A 20,355-nucleotide genomic window follows, 5' to 3' on the forward strand; every position below is an offset into this window, starting at 1 on the left:
ATCAAAGGCCTGTCTTCTAAGGTGGGACTCAGAGGATGGTGGCTCTCTCACTTTGGGACATCGTTGCTCCAGAAATTAGACTGCTTCCTACTCTGACACTCTTTTGGAAGGCACTGTAGACGTGGTTTTGCCAATCCAGAGTGGGATGTAGCCCATTAAATGGCTGATTTGAGTGTGTGTGTCACCGGTATACGTGTGCTATTATTTTATTATTTTTAATTATTTTTATTACTTCAGGAGCCATAGTGGCACGGTGGTTAGAATGCAGTATTGTAGGTTAAGTCTGCTCACTGCTAGCAGTTCAATCCTGACGAGCTCCAGGATGGCTCAGCCTTCAATCCTTCCGAGGAGGGTAAAATGGGGACCCAGAATGTTGGGGGGCAAGATGCTGACTCTGTAAACCGCTTAGAGAGGGCTGTAAAGTACTGTGAAGCAGTATCTAAGTTTAGGTGCTACTGTTATTGCTATGTTGTGTTTTTATTTTCTGTAAACTGCCTAGAGTCGCCGTGAGTGAATAGGCAGCTGTATAAATTTTCTAAAATAATAAAATAAAATAAAACAAAACAAAAAATAAAATAATAAAATAAAATAATAATAAAATTAGTAAAGTAAAGCAAAGAATAAAATAAAAAGATAAGATAAGATTCCAGAATGGAAGACAAACAAATATTTCATTAGGCAAAAGAAGGGGCTGATCCCATATTCTAAATGTTGTGTAAACAAAAGAAAAAGAGCATTTCTGAACACAAACACTTACCTCATTGTTTCGCTTCAGCACAAACATCAAGTTAGCTGTTCCTCCCTGAGAAGAGACCATAGATACTTTCAGTGAGAAAAAGACTAAGGACGAGATCCAAATAAATAACAAACAACTTATTTTTAAAAGCTGACCTTCCCTTCCCAGAATCCCTGAGCCATTTTCTGAGCATACTCCATCAACTTATCTTTATGGTTGCAAACCAAAATTGTGCATAAAACACCAAACAACAAAACACAATAACAAAAATATAAAATAAATATGCTACTAAGTAAAGGTTCCCCTCACATGTATGTGCTAGTCGTTCTTGACTCTAAGGGGCGGAGCTAATCTCCGTTTCAAAGCCGAAGAGCCAGCGCTGTCCGAAGATGTCTCTGGGGTCATGTGGCCGGCATGACTAAACGCCAAAGGCACATAGAACACTGTTACCTTCCCACTAAAGTGGTCCTTATTTTTCTACTTGCATTTTTACGTGCTTTTGAACTGCTACATGGCAGAAGCTGGGACAAGAAACGGGAGTTCACTCTGTTAGGGGGCACTAGTTATTTCAACCACCAAACTGCCGACCTTTCTGATCGACAAGCACAGCCTCTTAGCCACTGAGCCACCGTGTTCCTCAATTTATGCCACTAATTGCCTTCTAATATGGAATCAGCCTACCAGAATTTAAGTTCTCTGACAGCAATTGAGATGGAACTCTTGTTTTGTTATCTTTTCTGAGATTTCTAAGGATTTATAGCTATCAGGAGAAATGAATTTTCTCCTGTAGAACAACTGGAGGGATTTACAAGGAAGGGTGATGCTAATTAAGAGTGGCATGAATGATGCAGCTCAGCAGAAGTTGTGCTGTTGGTTCAGTGACATCCTCCTGCAGCTATCGACTTAATGCAAGGAGGGACACAACTGTTGTTCAGGTCACTGTCCTTGCCATTGCATTTGCTTCTCACCCTCAACTACACAATCAAACCCAGAGTTGCAGCGAGATAAAAGCAGTGGATCCGCTGGTAATCAGAGGAACTGGAGCTGCTAAGTGGGAAAGTAAGTTATTGGAAAGGATGGCTCAATTATTGGTAGACCTTGCCGAAGAGTTGATCACTCTAGCCAAACAATGTGGGTGGAGAAGTCCTACTGGTAGGTACTGTTTGTTGGTGGGGTGGGGTGGCTCAGTGGTTAAAGACATTGAACTGGTCAGCTGGAGAGCTGACAGTCCGGGTTGCAGACCTGAGCTCCAAGCAATGGGTGATCTCCCATTCTTGCCCAGTTCCTGTCCACCTAGCAGTTTGAAAGCATGCAAATGCAACTAGATAAATAGGTACCACATTGGTGGGAAGGCAATAGCTTCCCTGAGCTGTTGGTGGATAGTCATGCTGGCCACATGATCACGGAAAGTGTCTTTGCACAATGCTGGCTCCCTTGGCCAAGAAACGGAGATGAGCACCGTACGCTAGATTCGGATCCAACTGGACCAGAAATCTTTACCTTTATTGCTTAGTGTGGGTCTCCAACAAATAGATGCTATGTTAAGTGTGGTTGCACCTTTTCCCAAGGATTCATGCTCCCTTACTAGCCAAAAGGCTACAAGAGGAATGGCGCAGGAGACTGAATATGGAAAGCTGTTTTACACTCAGCCATTCTGTACCTTCTTCAACACGCTGTCAGACTCCGTCCTCCGAAGATCTTGCACTTCTTCTCCTTCGTCCTTCTCGCCACCTTAAAAAAAAAGTTATTTTTGGTGTAACCAAGAAACTAAAGATGGGAGGATGCACATCACACCAAACCCTAGACCATAATTTGTACATAAAGGCTGGGTGCAGATACCAGGCTAAGCCAAAACAAACACAGATTAAGTTTCTTCAAAGAGTGAGCCTTGGGAGTGACTGTAACTACGGCATAAGCATATTTACCCGTGCAGAAGCAATCTGACTAGGGTGGATAAAAATCTATGGATTTTTTTTTTTAAATGGATTTTTAAATTTTAAATCGGATTTTTTAAAATTTAAATCAGATTTTTTTTATTGTGATCAAATTGATTTTGATAAAATGCTTTTGGAACAAAAATCTATCTAATCTATCTAGTTTTCTATTTAAGATACAATTAATAATTTATTCAGCATGAATTGGAGCTTAGTTATGTAGCATGAGGCTGTTTATTCTGCAATATTTACATTTTTTGTAAACTCATTCAATGAATGCAAGCTTTGCAAGGTAAATAGCAAACCTTCATTATGTTTACAAGTAACAATATTAAAGATTCTAACTACCAGCAAGAATGAGTCCTTACATTTAAAGAGCACCTGTCATTTCAGATCCATCATTAGCTCTCCCCCCCACCCCCACCCCGTTCACCTGCTGCCCGTTACATCCCTCACCTTATTGTGTAACTGCCGCATCACCGGCCGTCCCATTAAAGTGAATGGGACAGTTGGTGAGTCAACAGCAGGTCAGAGGAGGAGCTGCTGCGGGACAGAGATGACAATTGCTCTTTAAAAATTATGATTTTCCATATTTTTCAGAGTATAAGATGCTCCAAAGTATAAGACACACCTAGCTTTTGGGGAGGAAAACAAGAAAAAAAAATGCCTCTGCTTCCCAGCAATTTGCCTCTTTGCAGCAAACAGCAAACAGCCTGTTTCAGTTTCAATTTCAGCACAGCCTGATTAGCACAAGCAACTGATTGTCGGTTGGATTGGCCTCCCGACGATCAGCTGTTTCAGGCTGCAGGGATTGCCATAGCCCATAGCCACTTCCGTGCCCCCAGTTTTCGGCCTCTGCGTGCCCCATTTCCCGCCCATTCTGATCCCCGCCACCCGGAATGGGCTACATTCGGTGTATAAGACGCACCCAAATGTTCAACCTCTTATTAGTGGGGGTGTGTGCACCTTATACAGTGAAAAATACGGTAAATCAAGTTGATTTAAGTCAAGCCTTTTTACTAGTGATTTAAGTTGTGATTTAAGTTGTGATTTAAGTCTAATCCACCCTGAATCTGACTGCAAAATAAAAGGGCAAAGCTGAATCCCTGGGATGGAGGAAGAAAACGCTCACCTTTATAGACATTCATTTGGTGGCTGTCAAATCCTCCAAAGGTCTCTGCCCTCCTGGGGAGAGAGATGGGCCCCACACTCTCCTGATCCGAGGCAAGGCTGGTCACCTGCTGCCCAAAAGAACTTCCCAGGCTTCTGCTCACCAAACTCTGCAACTGCTCGACTGAAAAAAGATAGAGCTCCATCAGAAGACCCTCCATGTTTCATCTGCTGCCCACTTGCTCATTTCTCTATTTAAAAATAAATGCTTATAGGTAGCCCTCAGCTTAGGACCACCACTGAGCCCAGAATTTATGTCGCTAAGCGAGACATTCGTCAAGCGAGTTGAGGCCCCTTTTGCAACCTTTCTTGCCACCGTTGTTAAGTGAATCACCATAGCAGTTCAGTGAGGAACACGGATTGTTAAGTGAATCTGGCTTCCCCATTGGCCTTGGTTTGTCAGAAGGTCGCAAAATTGATTTAATTGATTGATTGATTGATTACATTTATATGCCCTTTATGCAAAAGGGGATCACGTGACCCTGGGATGCTGCAACCATCATAAATACATGCCAGTTGCCAAGCATTTTAATTAACAAATACATACAAGTACAATAGCAGAGTTGGAAGGGACCTTGGAGATCTTCTAGTCCAACCCCCTTCCTAGGCAGGAAACCCTACACTATTTCAGACAACTAGCTATCCAACATCTTCTTAAAGACTTTCAGTGTTGGGGCATTCACAACTTCTGGAGGCAACTTCTGTTCCACTGATTCATTGTTCTAACTGTCAGGAAATTTCTCCTCAGTTTTAAGTTGTTTCTCTCCCTGATTACGGTAGCTTCCACCCATTGCTTCTTGTTCTACCCTCAGGTGCCTTGGAGAATAGTTTGACTCCCTCTTCTTTGTGGCAACTCCTGAGATATTGGAACACTGCTATCATGTCTCCCCTAGTCCTTCTTTCTATTAAACTAGACCTACCCAGTTCCTGCAATTTGGGTCACATGAGTTTGGGGATGCTTCAAGATTTGTTAAGGGTGAAAAACGGTTCACAAGTCACTTTCTTCAGTGTTGTTGTAACTTTGAACGGTCACTAAATTAATTGTTGCAAGCCGAGGACTACAAGTATTTGATCTATTTATTGATCTAAATATTTTCTGTTTATATTGCAACAAGAAGCCTTAGCAAGTGGTAAAAAACACCCAGAGTCACCTTGCGGGGCAACATAAAAAATTTAAAAAGTAAAAATAATGCTGTCAGGACTGCTTCACTTAATAACCAAGAAAGAAACCACTCAACTCCATTTTGCAGAATTAAGAGTACTTTTACTTTTACTGATTACAAGTAAATAGAAGTTAAGCAAAGCTGGATCTGAGCAAAAGTGCGCGCAAGCATTAGATACCAATACATGACCCATTCCCCTCCCCTTGGTAACCCCAGTCCATAATCCAATCCAATATCTCCACAGCTGTCAGGTGGGAAACATCTTCAAAAATCATCATCAGGTTGGTATGCCGGACAGTTGGCCTTGGCGGGAAACTCCTCTCCTTGCCACATGCACAGTAGACGGTGAGAACAACTCCCAATTAACAGTCCTCCTGTACAGAATATTTCCCACACCTAAATACCATGCCCCCCCTCCCTGTTTCAATGGCAGTCGAAAAGCAAGCAGCAAAACAGAGGCTGACATCTGCATGAATAAAAACAGTAAACCCCAGGGACCTTAGTAGAAATTTTAGAAAATAGACAGTGGATGAGAGTAGAGGCGGGAAGAACACTTAGATTGGACTTCCAAGAAATAAACATAGATGGCGACTTAAGAGAGGAATGGGGGAGGCAAGTAAAAAAAAAGTGTGTAGCAAATGAATAGCAATAGCAATAGCAGTCAGACTTATATACCGCTTCATAGGGCTTTCAGCCCTCTCTAAGCGGTTTACAGAGTCAGCATATTGCCCCCACGGTCTGGGTCCTCATTTCACCCACCTCGGAAGGATGGAAGCCTGAGTCAACCTTGAGCCGGTGAGATTTGAACCGCTGAACTGCAGATAACAGTCAGCTGAAGTGGCCTGCAGTACTGCACCCTAACCACTGAGCCACCCCGGCTCGAAGTACCAAAGCGGGTAAGGGACGATGGATAGATGATTATTGTTTTCTTTCTTTATTGCTATTTTGACTTGTTTTTCCGCTTTCCTCCCCCTTCTTTAAAGTATAGCAATTAAAGTATAAAGCGGGCAAGAGATGATGAATGGATGATTCCATTTTTTGTATTGCTGTTTTGAGTTGACTTTTTCTCATTTCTCCCACTCTTCTTTCTTTATTTTTTTCCTCTTTTTTTTGTTAGGCAGGTGGCATGATTAGAAGCAAGACAGGAAAGGAAGAAAAAAGCTTTTAATATAGGGTGACATGATTAATCGCTAGAGTAAGTGATAGAAACAAAGGGAATATTAATGTAGAAATTTTTATTTGATAAAAGGAAAGTAATGAGAAATAGGTGGAATACTTGAATAATGATGGATTGTAATCTAATAGGGATGTGTATTGTTATTAGAAATACATAAGTTGGCTGAATGTAATAAAAATGTTTAACCCAATTAAAAGTAACAAATCTAGCAGAGATGGCTAAAATATCAGCATATCTCAAGGACCATTCAAATGAGAGATATAAACGAGTGGAGAAGATGGATTGACTATACTCAAAATAAATATGGGACTAAGAAATTCCAGATAGTTTATGACTGAAGAAACAAGGAATGATATAATCTGTTTAGAGCTAGCCTAGCAAAGAGGAGTTAAAGCTCAAATGAAAGATGATACTAACTTTTTTAAAAGTTTATCTTAGAATATCTTTGTTAAAGATAAAGGTTCTGGGAAGCCAGGGGCGAGGGGGGGGGAGGTTGGGGGGGGTTTGGGGGGGAGGGCAGGGGGAGGGAGGTAAATATTTGTAAAAGTTTTTTTTTTTTCCAAAATTTTCAATAAAAAAAATGTTTAACCCAATCAGTTTTATTTGTATTGGTATGCATGGCACCCAGGTGCAACACTATTCATGCATTGATTTGAATTTTTTATAAAAAAATAAACCTTAAAAAAAACAGCAAACCCCCTTGGTCAGAATTTTAAAAAAATCAAGCAAAACTCTGGAAAATCCTATTTTAAAAATGCATAGCATCCCAACTGATTATCTGTTTTCACCTCTCAGTTCTCGGCCGTTTGCTTCCTTGAACTCCAGCTATTAACTTTGCCCAAGATATTCAGGGTTTAGACTCTTTCGTAAAACCAAGTGACAAATGTTGGGCGAGAGGCCAACTTACCTTCAGTGATCAGATTCTTCATTATGCTTTCTCCTTTCGGTGCTTCGTCTGTGTTCGCCCGGAACAGCATCCTGGCCCCAGTCCCCAGTCCTTCCTCATGCCCACTGAAATCGGTCATATCTCTGAAAATCTTCTCTTTTTCCTCCAAGAGAGTGATTATCTGCTGGTCTTTTTGCTGGAGCTGTTCTGTGAGAGGGAAAAAGAAGAGAGAGGTCAGCTAGAGAGCTAATACAGAGGATGGAAAGTTGTTTAAAAGTTGGTGGGGTTTGCAATCTCTAAGTCTGGAGCACCATCTTGTGCTGAAAACAGAGAATTGCTGGAGTTAGGAGACTAAAAAAATTCAGATTATGCCCATCTTTTCATTTTTACCTTTCAGTTCCCTGGCCTTGGTGTCCAGCACCCTCTTCTCCTCTTCTGATTCGCTCGGGATACCTTCATCTTCCTCTTTGTCCCTGTAGAAGAAATAGGCAGATTGAAGAAAAAAAACATGCTGGAGAAATTTTCATATCATTTATACTGAACTCCCCTTCTCTCTTTATTCTGCGCATGTGCGAGATTAGAGATGGCTGCTAGGCGTTCTTCTCCGTGCTAATTCAGACGGAGAAGCGCTGGAAACTTTAAAACACCAACTTGCACCTTCTGTGGAGAGGTCCTCAGGGATGTCCGGAGTCTGGGGGATCCAAAGAGGCCAGACCTTCGCGGGGGTCGCCGTTTTCGGGCGGCCCCGATCGGCTCAAACGCCGGAGGCTTGTGTGCTGCCTGTGCTGCTCGGCGGTGGGGGAGGTGATGCCTCGCTGGGAGCGGCGGTAGCGTGCTTCGGCGTTTTCCTTTGGTGGCGGCGTCTTCCTGTGCTTCCCAACGGCTCTGGTGTCTTCGTTCTGCTGGCTGCACCTCCTGGGGACTTTAATTGTTTTCCATCGCCCCGGAGTGTGAGCGGACGGACGGAGGAATCGTTGGGACTGTTGGCTGCGTTTCCTGGGGGCTCTGCTCGGCCGCCATTGCCCCGGGGAGAGAACGGACAGACAAGAATACTGCTGAGGGTGAGAGTGCTGGCTGTACTTCCTGGGGGCTTTGCCTGGTTACTATTGCTTTGGAGAGAGAGCAGATGGACAGAACTATTGTTGGGACTGAGAAAGTTGGGCGGCTGGCTTTGCCTGATGCCGTGGCAGTCCCTCCGGATGGCTCTCCTCCTTGTTTGGCTTCGTTTTTGCCCCGCCATTGCCCCCCCCCTCATCCGCTCTTTTTTGGTCAGGTGGCCCATCAAAGGCGATTCCATCTTTGCCTGTCCCCATTGCTGCGAAACGTCCCCCTGTGTTTTCTGCCTGTCACTGGACTACTCTTCATTGTGGCATTTTAACATCCGGCCTTTTCTTGCCACGGCCTTTGGATTTCTAGGCCTGTTGATATACCTCCACCTGGCTTTGACTATTGCCACTACTACTATCTGTTACTACCCTTGGGGCATTGCCCTGGACAGTGCCTGTGCAAGAAAGCCCTTTGCCATCTTGGACTGTTCCGGCCTTGTTGGACCTTCTCAAATTTACAGAAGAAGAGGAGGATATAAGACACTCCTCCATATATCTTACTTGAACTGCAACTGGTCTCCAGCCATTCTAACCATCCTGGGCGCTGAGAGCCAGTTATGTTATCTGATCTTGCACTTTTAATCAACTGCGCAATTTATCTTTGTTTTCCTTCCTTCTCTTTCGTCTTTTCTTCCTTCCTTTTGTACGGGATATGCATGGGATATGTATGGGATGAATGAATGGCCCACTTTTTACTATTTATTATTGTTGTAATTTTGTGTTTTTAACTGCTACGTGGGGATTGCCTGGGTGAGTGCACGAGTATGTATGATTCGGAGGGCCTGCCGGGAGTGGCGGGGGCGATGGGGGTGGTCGAGGGGACCAGCGACACAGGAGAGGGTCGGGGTATTGCGGTCGTAACAGGGAGAGGCAGATACGGCGGGGACTTTAGGGCAGGCCATTACCGGGGAAGGAGGGTTCGCTACATTGCAGAGATCCCTCCTTCCGGCCCTAGGAGTCCCACTCCAAGACCAGATGGCGTGAGTAGTCAGGACCCTGGTCTCAGGCTGTTGTCGCTAAATGCCAGGTCTGTTGTCCATAAAGCTCCTCTCGTCCGGGACTTAATTTTAGACGAGAGGGCAGACCTGGCATGTATTACTGAGACCTGGCTGGGCCCAGAGGGAGGAGTCCCCCTTGTAGAACTGTGCCCAGAAGGTTTTCAGGTGCTGCATCAGCCTAGAGCCCAGGGAAGGGGTGGAGGTGTGGCCGCTGTTATCCGGGAGTCGTTAGTTCCTCGTAGGGTCCCTGCTCCGGAGATTGTCGGGTGTGAGTCTTTGCTGTTAAAGTTGGACCTCAAGGGTCAAGTGGGTCTGCTGCTAACGTACCTGCCTCCCAACAGCGTTGCAGCAGCCCTCCCCTCGCTCCTCGAGTCGGTAGCCGAGCTGGCAGTTGAGTTCCCTAGGCTGATGGTCCTGGGGGACTTCAATTTGCCGTCGCTCGGTGAAAGCTCTGATGGGGCGCAGGAGTTCATGGCTTCCATGACAGCCATGGGCTTGACCCAAGTAATTCGAGGCCCAACCCATTCAGCGGGACACATGCTTGACCTCGTATTTCTCTCGGAGCAGTGGATTTGTGATCTTGGTCTGAGGGGGAGTGACATCATACCCCTGTCGTGGTCAGACCACTGCCTACTGAGGCTCGACTTCCGGAGGCCAAACCCCCACTGTAGGGAGGAGGAACCGACCAGGTGGTTCCGCCCCAGGCGTCTTATGGAGCCGTCAAGGTTCCAGACAGAGCTTGGGGTTATTCCTGACACTCTCGCCCACAGTCCGGCGGAGACTCTGACTGCTGCGTGGCACTTGGCAGCGTCGGAGGCCCTCGACCGGATTGCGCCACTGCGGCCCCTCCGAGACAGCGGATCCCGGAGACCCCCTTGGTTTACCGAGGAGCTCCGGGAGATGAAGCGCCGGAGGAGATGCCTAGAGCACCGTTGGAGGTCCGATAAGTCCGAATCGAACCGAGCAATGGTAACCACCTGCACCAGGGAATACACCAGGGCACTCAGGGCAGCAAAAAGATCACATATAGCCACCCTGGTCGCATCCGCTGAGTCCCGCCCGGCCGCCCTGTTTAGGGTAACCCGCTCCCTACTGAACAAAAGGGAGGCGGGGGAACCCTTGCAGGGCAGAGCCGAAGAATATGCCCAATTTCTAGCGGACAAAATTGCTCGGTTTCGGTCGGACTTGGACTCCATTCCTGCAGCTCCAGCCGAGGCACTGGGGGACCAAGTAGAACAGCTCTGGGTTGAGTTTCAGGATGTTACCCCCGGGGATGTGGACAAGGCCATGAGAGCTGTAAGTACCTCCACCTGTGCTTTGGATCCGTGTCCCTCATGGCTGGTCAGGGACTGCAGTGAGGTGACACGAGGCTGGATCCAGGCGGTTGTGACCGCCTCCCTTCGGGAGGGGAACTTCCCCGCCGCACTGAAAGCGGCGGTGGTGAGACCCCTCCTGAAGAAACCATCCTTGGATCCGGCTGTCCTTAATAGTTATCGCCCTGTCTCCAACCTTCCCTTTCTGGGAAAGGTTGTCGAGAAGGTGGTGGCCTTTCAGCTCCAACGGTCCTTGGAGGAAGCAAACTACCTAGACCCCTTCCAGTCAGGCTTCAGACCCGGCTACAGCACAGAAACCGCTTTGGTCGCATTGATGGATGATCTCTGGAGAGCCAGAGATGAAGGACACCCCTCCATCCTGGTCCTCCTTGACCTCTCAGCGGCTTTCGATACCGTCGACCATGGTATCCTTCTGCGACGACTGCGGGAGGTGGGAGTGGGAGGCACCGTGTTACGGTGGTTCTCCTCCTACCTCTCGGACAGGTCGCAGTCGGTGTTAGTGGGGGGGCAGAGATCATCCCCTAGGCCCCTAAATTATGGGGTGCCTCAGGGGTCGGTCTTATCCCCCCTACTATTCAACATCTACATGAAACCGCTGGGAGAGATCATCCGCAGGCACGGGATCAGATACCATCAATATGCGGACGATACTCAATTGTATCTGTCCGCCCCGTGCCAACTCAATGAAGCGGTGGATGTGGTGAGCCGGGGTCTTGAGGCCGTTATGGACTGGATGAGGGTCAACAAGCTTGTGCTCAACCCGGAAAAGACCGAGTGGCTGTTGTGTTTTCCTCCCAAAGATTTGACTAATATACCATCACTCAGGCTGGGGGGTCAAATTCTATACCCCTCAGAGAGGGTTCGCAACTTGGGAGTCCTCCTGGACCCGCAGCTGTCATTTGACCACCACCTAACGGCTGTGACCAGGGGGGCATTCGCCCAGGTTCGCCTGGTGCGCCAGTTGCGACCCTTCCTGAATCGGGAGGCTCTCACAACAGTCACTCGGGCCCTAGTGATCTCTAGGCTGGAATACTGCAATGTGCTCTACATGGGGCTGCCCTTGAAGAGCATCCGGCGACTTCAGCTAGTGCAGAACGCAGCCGCGCGAGTGATTGCGGGTGCTCCTCGATTCACCCGCATAACACCTATCCTCCGCGAGCTGCGCTGGCTACCTGTCGATCTCCGGATGCGCTTCAAGGTGCTACTAATCACCCATAAAGCCCTTCATGGCAGTGGATCTGGATACTTGAGAGACCGCCTTCTGCCAATTACATCCCTGCGACCAATAAGATCTCATAGGTTAGGACTCCTCCGTATTCCATCGGCCAGCCAGTGTCGGCTGGCAACTACGAGGAGGAGGGCCTTTTCAGCAGTAGCCCCGGCCCTTTGGAACGAGCTCCCTGTAGAGATCCGCACCCTCTCCACCGTCCAAGCCTTCCGCACAGCCTTGAAGAACTGGCTCGCCCGTCAGGCCTGGGGATAAGGATAGTCCCCTCCCGAATGATGAATGTATGTTGTTTACCATTTTAGTATTTGTCTCTATTTTGTTGTCTGTATCCTCCCCCCTCCCTAGTTTATGTGAGCCGCCCTGAGTCCCCTCAGGGAAAAGGGCGGCCTACAAATTCCAATAAACTAAACTAAACTAAACTATTTATTTCAGCACTGTTTCATCTCCTGCTCTAGTATGATTTACTTACTAGGCTTTTTTTTTTTTAAAGATTTTTAAAAATCCTATTTTTTTTTTTTAATAAATAACTCAAGGCAAGGGACATACCCAATACTTCCTCCAATTTCTCCCACCGCAACAACACTGTGAGGTGAGTTGTGCTTGAACTCACAGTCTCCTAGTGATTGGCCCAAAGGCACCCAGCTGGCTTTCATGCCTAAAGTGGGACTAGAACTCACAATCTCCTAGTGATTGGCCCAAAGGCACCCAGCTGGCTTTCATTCCTAAGGCAGGACTAGAACTCGCAGTCTCCTATTTCTAGGCCAGCATCTTAGTCACGACACCAAACTACAGAAGCCATCTTCATCAAACGCAATATCTGTTTAGTTCTTTATAACATGTTGCATGTAACTTGTTTATAATTCATGTTGCAAGCTGAACTGAATGGCTATCAAGCACAGGAAGCTCCCGTAGATAACTGAGCCACCTCAGAAGGGATTGTCTACTACGGATTGGCTACAAGGCTTCCCAGAGCTTCAAATCCTAGACAAAAGCCATGATTACTAAACCGTGTGGGCAAAATCAAGCTGAAGAATAGACGAAAGTGAAGAAACATGGAAAAAGCCTATTTCTTTTGCCATCTTGTGGACATCTAGATTCTTCTAGTTCAGATGTCTGCAAAACAACCTTCCCAAATCAAACATCCCCCGTGTTAGATGAAAAGATGGGAAAACTGGACGTCCAAGGGCATCAGACTGAGATACCTTCTATCTATTCTACAGTAATGGCCAAAATTGTGGAAACCTTTTGGGAAAAGTGTATTTTTGAAGTTTGATGGCTAATAACACCACCTTTTTTCAAGATAATCATATTCCACTGCTGAAATGGCCTGGGAATAGCCCAGACCTTAACCCAATTGAAAATCTAGGGAGCCAGCTAAAGAAACTTGTTAGTCAGTAGCAACCCAGCAATAAAACCCAGTTAATAGAAGCAATAATTCAATCCTGGTTTCATGTTATATTAACTACAGAACTAAAAGACTTGGTTCACTCCATGGGAAGACTTCGTAAGGCCATAATTCATGCTAAAGGTTGCCCAATTAAGTATTAACTGACATGGTGATAATTTTTCAATATTTCATTTCACTTTTCTTCTTTATAACTGCTATTCTAATAGCAAATCCTTCATAAATGTTATTGCATTACATTTTTGACTAAATTATCTTTCCATTGATATATAATTTTATGGTACTACTTCAAAACAAAGTGGTGTTATTAGCTAGTTTTAGAAAATACATTTTCCCCAAAAGGTTTCCACAATTCTACTACTGTATTTTCCATCAAGCATTCATTTTCTGGAAGCAAATCCAAACATTACTCATTCCACCAACACTTATTTAGCTTCTTACATCGTGTTGATAGTGTCTTGGATGATTTGAATCCAGCTGTTACGCTCTTCCTTTGAGCTGGCATGCACTTCCACCATCTCGGGGTCTCTTCCTCCCATGCTGATCAGGAACAAGCCCTTCTCCTCATGGGCAACTTCACGGACAATCAGCTTCTTCAATGAGATCACGGTGGATCTTTGATCCTTTTTGTGAGTGGAGGAAGAGAAGTAGATGTGTTAGCTTGATTTGGGGGCAACTGGAATCTCTACGCATATAACCACACCTATAACAGGAGAGCTCCTGTTGTCAGGCCTGGAAGCCATCTTGGGCATTGGATCTTCAGGCCTGCCACATTGAGTCTGTGGGAAACTTGGAGGTGGGATGGTATGGAGCTGGGGAGATATATAGTCATAACAACATTCCTTTCTCTGAGAGTCAAGGACATTCTGCCCTGCATCTGGAGGCATGTGACTGGGAGGCATCTCCAGTTGGGAAGGTGCTTTGATTGGACCATGTGATTGATAGGTGGGTGTTGGGCAGGGACCCGGACTTTCTTCTGGGTGGGGAAAACCTGGAAGCTTTCAGATTCGCGTTTTCCCAGATGTGCCAATAGGACATCTCTAATAAAATGGGACTTTGCAGAAACGCAAGCCTCGGAGTCTTTCATTGGGGGTGTTACTTGGAACTCTGATACCTGCCCTACAATGATTCTGGAGCATGATAGAGAGGCCACCTAAAACGGGCTCCTAATTTAGCTTGCCTTATCAACAACATCAACAAATTATATCAGTAACTTAGACTTACGTTTATAATATTTTTAGATGTTGTATTTCCAATTTTGTATTTTTATCGCTAGTGTTTTTATTGAAATCTAATGTGAATAATAGTGACATGAATAGAAAGTTGAGATAAGAGTTTTACAACCTGTTGCTCCACCACAGAGGGACAAAGTCCCAAGCAGATGAAAACCTATGTAATGCTATTTTGCAACTTTGCAACTTTAATAAGATTTGTATGCTGCCCACTCCCTAGGGACTCTGGGCGGCTACTGATACGTATTTGTTTATCCCACTTTATTATTTTCATAAATAACTCAAGGGAATAAACATACCTAATACTTCTAATCCCCCTATTTTCTCCACAACAATAACCCTGTGAGGTGGGCTGGGCTGAGAAAGAGTGACTGGATGAAAGTTACCCAGCTGGCTTTCATGCCTAAAGCGGGACTAGAACTCACAGTCTCCTGGTGATTGGCCCAAAGTCAGTCAGCCAACTTCCATGCTTAGGGCAGGATTAGAACTCAGGTCTCCTGGTTTCTACTTTGGCGCCTTAATCACTAGAACACCTAAGGCCTGATTTCGACTTCAAAACTTCACAGATGTCCTCTTATTCTATCACACTGATCACACCTCAGATGAAATTGCGGTATCCCAATGATACATTTCTAAAAAAATGTTGATGGTGATACCCCAAGATCTGAAGATGGTCAGGTTAAATATCTGGAGTGCTGCCTTGGGTTCGCAGCGTTAACTTCCAAGTGGCCACCTTGAAATGTAGCCCAGGTATGAACGAGATTTGAATCGTAGGAAGTATGATTTGAAAAGGTGAGGATGTTCAACCTGGAGAAGATTGTTAGAAGAAGAATTGTCCAAAGCCTATTCTGGAGAAGACACTAATCCAGAGATGACGAACCTTTTAGGAACAGAGTGCCCAAACCACAAGGTTCGTGTGTGTACTTGCGTGCATGTGCCAGAGCACCAAAAACTCTATGACCAGCTGGCCAGCAGGCATGCGCGCCTCGGAATCCCAATGACCAGCTGGCTGAGCTGGGGCAATGGTGCGCGTGCCCACAGAGAAGGCTCTGCGTGCCATCGGTTTGCCATCATGACACTAATCTGTTCTCTCCAGCCAAATGCAGCAAATGGATTTATTTGGGAACATATATTGTGCGATTGCAGAACAAAGAGTTTTATTTATTTTTAATGGGGAAAAAAAGAGTTTTGTAGAATTCCTTACCAGGGATGCAAATACGTATTTTTGATCCTTTTCCTGGAGGAATATCAGAACATCGGAGAGGAGGACAGCCAGGACTTCTGAGAAAAGAAAGGAACATCAAGAGATCAGGTTATAAAAAAAACCAGCCAACCCAAACCTGAGCTGTTTGGCATTTATCAGTATTACTCGTTTCATTTCCTGAAATCATTTCAAAACAAAGATTCTGCAAATTGTACCTAGCAGCAGGTTAGAATTTCACAGAAGTCATCAGCTTCGTGTTTAACGTTTTCCCCATTTATCTTTCGACATTGTTCATTTTCAGCTCTTCGTTCAGATTCAGGCCAAAGAGGATTTGTCTGAGAGAAATTCAGGACTTTCCTGCACAAAGTTTCCCTCAGGCCTCGGGGCAAAATGCAGTTAAATGACTTTGTGTGCAAAGTGCATCACTGCTCTCTTTCTCCTTCCATCCCCGCAACTAAGATCGTATTCGAGATAGAAGGTTTCTCAAAAGAAGCCCCTATGTCATAAGCATCCAATCTGGCATCATATCTGGCCAGAAGAATTTGTAGCTGCTTTTACAACCTGGAGAGCAATCCAATTTAGACGCTAGAGCAGAAATGGAAATAACTAGGTAGAGGACCAACAGAAGAGAATATTTGTAGCTCTGGGTTGAAATGAAGGGCCTTGGTGCTCTCTGACCTTGGCTGTTTTCTTGCAGACGTTTCATTACCAAACTAGATAACATCATCTGTGCAAGTACTGTTCTGACCTAGGCTTCCCAAGAGCATGAAGCAACTCATCCCGACAAAAACTCCTTTTATTCATTTACTGTGAATTCTGCTCATTCACATACAGCAAAGTCTTTCCAACGGAGGATTTACAGTCACAGACCTTATCTGGCTTGGAGAGCTGACAGGCCGATATCTGCAGAACCTGGCGAGGAGCTTCGGAGAGTCACGAACCAATTAAGCAAATTAATTGTCTCCTGCAAACTCCACTCCCCTTTCGCTCCTCTTTTATTTCCTCTGGGAGGGGACATTCATCGTCCACCTGTGGCCTTACTCCCAAGTCAACTGCTATTCTTTAGCTGTTACCTTCGTCTGGCAACTCTGTGCATGCGCACACTGGGAACAGGCTCCAGCTGTTTGTCTGCCTCACTGATGTCTGACTCTGAAGGCAGCTGATAACTGTCAGACGGCCCTGGCCCCCTCTTTTCCTCTGACACAGAGCCCTCAACAGAGCCTTCCTCGGACTCCAGGACCGGCCTATGTTCCTCCCAATCTCTTTACTGTCCAAATCTGCTGACAGCTCCGCTGGCTGCTGGTGGGCCACAAGTGCTTTACGGTTACTAGTGTGTCCTTTCCAATGAATCAGGGTAAAGAAACAGTATGGTGTCCCTGCGGGATCACACTAAAAGCATCCCTTACCTTTCAATCTCCCAGCTGAGTTTTTGAGAGATACGGGTCCATCTCGAACAAACTTCCTGCGCCTCAGATCTTCTCTGGCAAACATCTGTCCACTCTTCATTCTCATGATCGACTTGCTGTCCGTCCGGGTGTAGATCTCGTTGAGGCGCATCTTCTTCTCGTAATTGCTTACTTTGCTGTCGACCGCAGTTAGGACTTCCTTCACCAGGTTTAACGAAAGCACCAAGTCTTGATGTTCAGCGTCGCTTTCTTAAATGGGAGAAAATTTCATTTGTTATCTTCTTTCTTCCCAAAGGCTTCCCTTCTCCAAGCTTAGCCATGGTTTTTATCCTGTTCTCTTCTGACCAACCACTTCTCCACACCAGCTGCTGACTTCTAGATTCCTTCCCCTCCAAGAATTTAATTAGAATAGGAATCCAGTCCATGTAAGTGACTGGCATGTTTCCATCACCAACATTCATGAAGATACTGATGAACAAGCAGCAGCAAAATAATGCCCTCTGATTTTCAAATATTTCCAAAGGCGACTGTTGTTATGTAACATGAATTGTGTGTTCAATTAGATTAATCATCATCTTTTTTTAATGACCCCATAATCTCATGCGGAATGGAGTCTGGGCAAGTGTTTTAATGGCCAGATGCCCTTCCTGTCACCAATGCGGAGTTTTGTATATTCTCAGTGTGCCCAGAGAGAGAAATATCTGCCTCTACCCAGGATCAAACTCACAGCCTCCTGATTGTGAGTCGAGAGCGCCACCTCTAGGCCACCGCACCACTCCTGTGTTCAATTGACATAATGCAGTTTTAAAAGTATTTGAACTGATTTTGACTGAAGACTACATTTGGTGTGTGCATTGTAATCTTCCTGCTGACATCATTTACACCAATTTCTTTGACCAAATTATTGATATATAAACACATTTGGCTGAATAACAGAGTTGGAAGGGACCTTGGAGGTCTTCTAGTCCAACCCCCTGCTCAAGCAGGGGACCCTACACCATTTCAGACAAGGGGCTGTCCAGTTGCTTTTTAAAAGCTTCCAGCCTGAATGCTTGATTACTAAATTATATAAATAATTACATAAATGTTATATAAAAAGTTACTTATTATATGAATAAATTAAGCGACTTGATTACTAAAGGTTACCTTCCCTGTTTTACAACACTGAAGGCCAGCTGTCCTTCTTCTATCCAGTAGTTGTATCTAAGCAAACATCTGTCATAGGAGGGATTAGAAAGGGGTCCTGTGAAATCCCAGTGGGTTTACTTTGCACGTGACCCTGAGCACATCTGGCTCTTTGGCTGTAGTAGTCTAGACCTCTCTTTCGCTTTGCACTTTGCAAATGTGGGTGTGTGAGAAAGAGGCCAAAAAAAGGAATGCAATGTCACAAAAAGAGCAAACGCTGCTATTTTTTCCATTGGTGAACTCCAACTCAACTGTATCTCTCTGGCTGATTCATCCCACAGTCCCCTGGCTTTTCATCGAAGAAGTATTTACGTGTCCTTATGTATTTATTTAGTCTTTCAAACCCACAACTCAGTAGTTAAACGAAACTGAAATATTTCTAAAAAGAGTTTCATTTTAGAAAGGAAATGCTGCAAAGGTCCGTCTCGGAGAACGGAAGCTGAGCACAAAATCTAAGACAACAGTCTTCAACAACAAGTAAAGGGAAACATGAGCTATAACAGGCAAAGCTCTTCAAACTTGGCAGCTTTAAGACTTGGGGACTTCAACTCCCAGAATTCCTCAGCCAGCCCTCAGATGGGACATGCTGGTTGGGGAATTCTGGGAGTCGAAGTCCACAAAGTCTTAAAGTTGCCAAGTTTGGAACCCCTCCCCCAGGAACTATAAAAAAAATCATGATGAACCAGATCAAAATAAAGCCACTGTTCTGGGTATTCGAGATTTTTTTTTTGCAAAAAAAAGATCAGTGTTATCAAAGACATTATTAATTCTAGAAAGGGAAGGCAACCAGAGGATTACAGAAACATCTACAGAAAAATCTACCTTTGGTATATTGTAATATTCTCTGTAGCAACACTGGGTATTTGGTGATCCTTTGCGTTACTAGCAAGATGCATTCAGGAATGCCCAAGCGCCTCACCACGGAGCTGCTCATCTTTTTCTGAAGAAAGGAGAGGAAATTGAAACACCTGAATAGTGAGGAGTATTTTACGTATGCAATGTCCACAGCCTTCAAAACAGAATTCCACAGGCCGCCATCTGCAGCTTTGTACTGAGAATATGTTTAAAGAACACGGCAGGACTAAAAGTCTCCAGAGAATGCTTAATAATTTCAGATGGACAAGTACAGGTAGCCCTCTACCTATAAACTGTTCATTTAGTGACTGTTCAAAGTTAGAAAGGCACCGACTTATGCCTGTTTTTCCCACTAAGACATTGTAACAACCCCATAACCAGAGATGGGTTCCTACCAGTTTGCACCTATTCGGTAGAACCGGTTCGTCAAATCTACCGAACCAGTTAGAAGAGGTTCCACCAGTGGACCCGGAAAGCAGGCCACACCTACAGGAGAGGTTCCAAAATTTTTTGAAACCCACCACTGGTCCTTGGATATGATTATTCTACACTATCATGCTCATATTTATAAAACTCAGTGCCTCTGTGAAAGGTAAGGATGACTACTGCATTTGTGGTGCAATTAGAACATTGCGTGTGTTGAAGTTGTTTTAATGCAAACCAAAGATGCCTTTTAAAAAACAAGTTTACATCGTATTCTTATGCATGCCAGTGCTGTGTGTGAGGTAATTTAAGGTGGTTCTGACAAATGTCGGCGGCATCTTCATATCCGGTCACATGAGTGGCAAGCGACTCCCATCCGGTCACATGGGTGGCAAGCCACTCCCACAAAGGAGGCCACACCCACAGAGTAGGTTCGAACAATTTTTGAAACCCACCACTGCCCATAACCATGTAATCAAAATTCAGACACTTGGCAACTAACTCATATTTAAGACGATCCTGGGGTCATGTATCCCCTTTAGCGACCGTCTCTCAAGCAAAGTCAAATGGAAGCCAGATTTATTTAACAACACGTTACAAACTTAACAATTGCAGTCATTCCCTTAATAACTGGGGCAAGAAAGGTTGTAAAATGGGGCAAAACTCACTTAACAATGGTCTCGCTTAGCAACAGAAATTTTGTTGCAGCAAGTTGAGGATAACCTGTATAAATCCTTGGGATGTTGTTATAATTTCCATCTTTATTCACTGTTGGGAGGCAAGGGCTGATGGAAATTACAGGCCAACAGCATCTCGAACACTGCAGTGGCGCAGTGGTTAGAGTGCAGTACTGCAGGCTACTTCTGCTGACTGCCGGCTGCCTGCAATTTGGCAGTTCGAATCTCACCAGGTT

General features: G+C 45.1%; 1 protein-coding gene across 6 annotated transcripts in view; it reads right to left on the reverse strand.

Moving 5' to 3' along the window:
* The window catches only part of AKAP13 (A-kinase anchoring protein 13), a 290,352-nt gene that overhangs the window by 11,981 nt on the left and 258,016 nt on the right, over window positions 1-20,355 (reverse strand). For 5 of the 6 annotated variants that reach the window (XM_087704310.1, XM_087704313.1, XM_087704311.1 and 2 more), the window contains 9 exons: window positions 18,987-19,104; window positions 16,980-17,228; window positions 15,574-15,650; window positions 13,579-13,760; window positions 7,457-7,539; window positions 7,088-7,273; window positions 3,803-3,964; window positions 2,397-2,467; window positions 758-802 (listed from right to left, as the gene is read on the reverse strand). In XM_087704310.1, the coding sequence (XP_087560436.1) occupies window positions 758-802; window positions 2,397-2,467; window positions 3,803-3,964; window positions 7,088-7,273; window positions 7,457-7,539; window positions 13,579-13,760; window positions 15,574-15,650; window positions 16,980-17,228; window positions 18,987-19,104 (1,173 nt within the window). Of the gene's footprint in view, window positions 1-757; window positions 803-2,396; window positions 2,468-3,802; window positions 3,965-5,121; window positions 6,107-7,087; window positions 7,274-7,456; window positions 7,540-13,578; window positions 13,761-15,573; window positions 15,651-16,979; window positions 17,229-18,986; window positions 19,105-20,355 lie in introns of those variants that run through there. The other variant, XM_087704314.1, reaches the window with a different exon arrangement.

Source organism: Thamnophis sirtalis, unplaced genomic scaffold (assembly GCF_051295495.1).
Source record: "Thamnophis sirtalis isolate CommonGarterSnake01/CBP01778 unplaced genomic scaffold, rThaSir2_p1.2 scaffold_2, whole genome shotgun sequence".
Lineage (NCBI taxonomy): Eukaryota > Metazoa > Chordata > Lepidosauria > Squamata > Natricidae > Thamnophis > Thamnophis sirtalis.